This window comes from Coffea eugenioides, unplaced genomic scaffold (genome assembly GCF_003713205.1).
Source record: "Coffea eugenioides isolate CCC68of unplaced genomic scaffold, Ceug_1.0 ScVebR1_1438;HRSCAF=2285, whole genome shotgun sequence".
NCBI lineage: Eukaryota > Viridiplantae > Streptophyta > Magnoliopsida > Gentianales > Rubiaceae > Coffea > Coffea eugenioides.
Window position 1 is genome coordinate 23,397 of NW_020861841.1, and position 4,972 is coordinate 28,368.

A 4,972-nucleotide genomic window follows, 5' to 3' on the forward strand; every position below is an offset into this window, starting at 1 on the left:
CTAGTAATAAGTAATTGAATTATCTTTGTATCGATGATCAGTTGAATGGACCATGTCTGAAAAGTTGCACCTTTGACAAAAGTCGTATTGGTTATTGATTAATTCCTGTTTATTTCTACTAGTTGTTTCATTAGTTGGTTAATTAGTTATTTTATATTTTTCAAAACCCCCCATGTTCTGAACTCTAGAAGAAACGAATTATCCCCAGTCCCTGTGAATTCGACTCTGCTTGTCACTGTCTACTAGTTAGTAATTTTGTCAGTTAGTCAATTCTGATATATCGGATTAAGCAAACTCTTCGGAGTCAGGGTAAATTAAGTAACCCATTGCACATTCAGAGTCCCTGCTTCAGTACTTGGAATTGATTGTTGACTGCTTTTGGTGGTAGTTAGATTTTTATTATTGCACAGACTCGACACCTATCAAGAAACCATATCATTCTTATTATTTCTAATAGCAAATACATTCAATTTAAACATCCCATTGCAATGATAACCCTTGCCTACAAACATACTACCCTCAGACAAAATAAACTTGTCAACCTCAAATACAAGTTTAAAGTCAAATTTATTCAATAAACTAGCCGATACCAAGTTCTTACTAACTTTCTATACATAAAACACATTTGTCAATGTTACAACATTGTTGGAAGTAAATTTTAATTCTACTTCTCCAATACCTTGAACTGGAATTGTAGCAGAATTTTTCATGTAAAAAACAATGCTTTCATCCACTGGTTTCATGGACTTGAAAAACATTTTATTGTTGCACATGTGTCGCGTAACACCAGAATCAACTCACCAAGTAAAATCATCTTTCAATCATATTGATCTCAGAGATCATGGCCACAAGATTTTTGCTTGTGTTGTTGGAAGACTCTTTCTTTTCCTTTTTATTTTTAAGAATCTTGCATTCACACTTATAATGTCCTTGTTTCTTGCAGTAGAAGCATTGTCACTTCTTCCTTTTCTTGGATTGATTCTTGGATTGTTGGCTCTTCTTGTTTCCTTGGGACTTCTTAGTTTGTCCCTTTTCAACCACATGCACTTTTGAAGTAGAATCTTTGTTCTTTTCAAGGATTTGTGTATCCTTCTTTTCTTGCATGCAAATTTTCTCTTCTACTCAAAGAGACTTAGCAAGAATCTCAAGAGAGATATTCTCTTTTTTATATTTGAGATCTCTCTTGAAATCTTTCCAAGAAGGTGGTAATTTGTCTACTATAAAGCAAACAATAATAAGTTCGTCCATGTGCAAATTGTATTATGTGAAATGATTAAGAAACATTTCAATTTCACTAAATTGCTCCATAACAGATCTATTATCTGCTATTTTATAATTATTAAAAGATGAGGCAAGAAACCTCTTACTTGTAGCATCTTCTTGCATGTACTTGGACTCCAAACGATCCCAAAGTTCCTTGATGGTAGTAATTAAATGGTAGACATCAAATAGGCTGTCACTCAGAGTATTAAGGATGTGACCATGGCATATTTCTGACATTTCCGGATGTCTTCAAGAGTTTTTTCATCGAGATTGATGATCAATGGCTTCGGGATGGTCAAAGCATAGACCACTTGGAGTGCCGTGAGAAGGAAATGAACATGTTTTTGCCTATGAATGAAATATCCTCCATCAAACCTCTCAAACTTGACAATGTTGGATGCCAACTCTTTCAAGGTACCAGCCATTGTAGAGTTCAAATAAAGCCTAAAGATTGTTAGGATGGCTGAGGAGCTAGGCAGGATTGACCCGCCGCACATGCTAGTAGTGGAATTCTTTGGAGAGGTGGGATGGAATACCGGGTTGCTATAGGCATGGCTACCAATGGGTTTGGTGCGCCAGGTCTAGGAGACTACCTTGTATCCGGATGAGATGGTTTGGTTGGGGTCTCCATCGGGACACTTCACAGTGAAAGATGGGTGGGAGGCCCTGCGCCAAAGAAGAAACCTATCTCTGGTTGATAGGTTCGTATGGAATAGAATCCTTCCGCTCAAAATCTCCGTCCTAGTTTGGAAAGTGCTACGTAATTTGGTCCTGGTGGAGGTGAATCTGCAAAGGCGAGGCATCACGATGGCATCTCAGTGTAGCTGTTGCTCTTTGCAGGAGGAATCCTCGAAGCATTTTTTTCTGGGTGGGCCAGTGGTGGAGCAAGTTTGGGACTTCTTTCACGGACGGTTCAGTATCCTTGGAACTAACTCGCAGTCGGTCTCGGTGGAGTGTTTATCTTGGTTTTTTTCAACATCATCGGTCTTGGCAAATCATATACGATTACGCCATGTTTAGTTTTATGGTGCATATGGCAGGCCCGAAATAAGGCACGATTTGAGGGGGCTCGGTTGGATCCACAGGGGATGATTTGGGCAGTGGGAAGTATGGTGGAGCAATTAGGGAGGGCGAAAGTCTTTTCCATAGCACATTTCAAGGGTGACTCGGAGGACCCATGGGCTCGTTTAGCTACCTGGAAGCCGCAGGTGACGAGGCGCTTGGTGACCTCGTGGTTGCCGCCACCGAAGGGTGTGGTCAAGTTAAATACGGATGCCAGTGTGACAAGAGGGAAGGTATCAGGGGGAGGCTTGCTGCGGGACCATGAGGGTAGATTGATTTTTACGTCCTATAAAGAGTTCCGGGAAGTCGATGTACTGACTGTTGAGAGTAGGGCATTGCTGTAGGGTTTACTCTTCTGTAACAGAGTTTGGGTTCAACAGTTATTGGTGGAGGTGGATTCGGCGGGACTCGTTCAATTGCTAGACTCAGGGGCCTTGGCAAAATGGCTGTTATGTAACTCGTTACGGCAGATTCGAGCCCTGCTTCAGAGCTTCAATGCCACAGCTAGGCACATATTCAGAGAGGCGAATGCCGCGGTAGATAAGCTAGCAATGATGGATCTCTAGGGTGATTTTTACAGCACGACATTCCAGCAACTCCCGAGGGAGGTTAGAGCTACTTTGCTTTTGGATAGTAGGGGAACCCCTTTTGTTCGTACCCAAGGTGGGAGGGAGTAGCCCTCTTGTCGCACCTTGAGACCGATGTAGCCTGTAACTCTTTGTTCTCTGCCTTTTAGCAATGGAATAACTCTTTAATCAAAAAAAAAAAAAAATTCAACCTTAAATTCAGTAGCCACTCAAAGAAAAGCAAACACTTGTACTACCTATTACTTTGTACTTTCAAGTCTCAATACTTACATGTAAAAACAGGGACCACTGGTGTACCTATCCAATATTTGGTTGTAAAACAACTATAATATCAATCACTTCACACTTTAACAAAAACCACATAATATTTTATGGTAAAACAACTACAACATCAATCCCTTAACACCTTAATAAAAATCACAGGTATCCATGTCCAAAAAATACTTGTGAACCAATTAGAAGGTGGTGGCTAAACAATTAGATTTAATAATACTGACCAATTGTGTAATTCTCCGACCACTACTTGTAAACAAAGGCTTAATTATAGAAAAACATTCGTGTGAATATATAATAACTACACTGAACCGACCAAATATTTTATTGGCTTAACATTTAACAGGTTAACCAATCTTCTGTCCCTATAAATTACACAAATAAACAACAAATTATTTAAAATAAGCTAATTCATTACAAACCTATGCCACTCATTATTTTGTAATCATCCACAAAATATATACATGTATATTACACCAACCCAACTTCTAATGGTTTCTTTAACAATACCCAACAAAACAGTAAATTCTTTATTTGTGGATAAAAAATTAAACAAGTCTTAATCTATTACTCAGATTTGGATTAGTACAATATTGGGGTTTTTACGCTTTAATTACAACACCATTCAAGTTTGTGAATTTTTTTTCCAGAGACCCACCCCCTCTTTTTGAGGTTAGGCCTAGTCCCCCTCTTATAATGTTTTGCTTATTTTAATAAAATTATGGGTTGGCATCCATCTTTGTGCATGGGATTAGCCAAAAATATTTTTTTTCCTAGAAATATAGGAAAATAACCAGGCAGAATTAATCCAATTACAATTGCAATAAGCAAAAAGGCAAAACTACTGATATTGTCAAAAACCCAAACACATACCTCATGATGCGATGGTAATGAAGCCAATTTTCCTCAATTTCTTTAACCCACGATCTAAGTCTTAACTAGGTCAATGGATTTTGTTGGTGCATAATCTCTCTCCATTGGGTTCCTACAGAGTTGAGAATTGAAATCCTCAAGTTAATTTTGTTTATTGCTAGAACTTGATCTCCAAAAAATTTAAACTAAGAAGAACGGAGGACGAACGAACAAACCACTCGTTTTGCTCAAATTGAGATCTCCCCCTTTGAAATAGCTGATGGTTCCTCCAAACATGATCATACTTTTCTGTCTCATTTTTCAGTTTTTTCCCTTATAACGACAGCATTTTCTTGTGGATTGGTGTTCATTGTCTAATTCCCATTTTTCAAATCTGGACCATAAAATTGCAGCAAATGGAAAGTAGGCCAAACTGTGAGGTCCCAGCCCCAGTAGATTCAATGTGAGACAGTACTCATGAATGGGGACACTATTATGTTTATGGTTCTATGTCTAATATTGGTTTGAGAAAGGAAAAATAAGTAGTAATATCTAGACAATAGCTCAAAACCTACTATCTAAAATTTCTGGATCCAGTCTGCATTCAACTTTACATATTGGTCTTCTCAGGTTTTTCTCTTGAACACTGGGTGCATGTAAAGACCATTTCATTTTAGACATTTTCGCATACCCGACATGGGGCGCGTAGAAAATTCTTAGCGCAAACACGATAAAATGCATGGTTTTCCTCAACTTCTCACTTCCAACCAAGAAGTCCACTAATCATTTTCTTGTTTCGCAATAGTACTAGAAGCACTAATATGTCTATGCTGAAAAATTACCAAGTTCCTAGCTTCCAGAGATGATACTGTGTCGCATCAAAATCCAACCTGCAAAATTTAAGTTCCTCTCAATAAAAATAAAATATAAGGATA

At 38.3% G+C, this 4,972-nt stretch overlaps 1 protein-coding gene across 1 annotated transcript; it reads left to right on the forward strand.

Annotated features, from left to right (window-relative positions):
* The first annotated feature begins 1,872 nt into the window (after window positions 1-1,872).
* Window positions 1,873-2,891, forward strand: LOC113755355. The gene is made up of 3 exons (XM_027299374.1): window positions 1,873-2,211; window positions 2,304-2,558; window positions 2,670-2,891. Exons 1-3 carry the CDS (start codon window positions 1,873-1,875, stop codon window positions 2,889-2,891), a joined length of 816 nt encoding a protein of 271 aa, XP_027155175.1.
* The last annotated feature ends 2,081 nt before the right edge of the window (window positions 2,892-4,972 follow it).

Bases quoted from the DNA above. Each gene is read 5' to 3' on its own strand.
- LOC113755355 (XM_027299374.1), top strand. From the start codon at position 1,873: ATGGTTTGGTTGGGGTCTCCATCGGGACACTTCACAGTGAAAGATGGG. The intron at 2,212-2,303 runs GTGGAGTGTTTA...TGCATATGGCAG, and splicing joins CTAACTCGCAGTCGGTCTCG to GCCCGAAATAAGGCACGATT. The intron at 2,559-2,669 runs GTATCAGGGGGA...GCATTGCTGTAG, and splicing joins CCAGTGTGACAAGAGGGAAG to GGTTTACTCTTCTGTAACAG.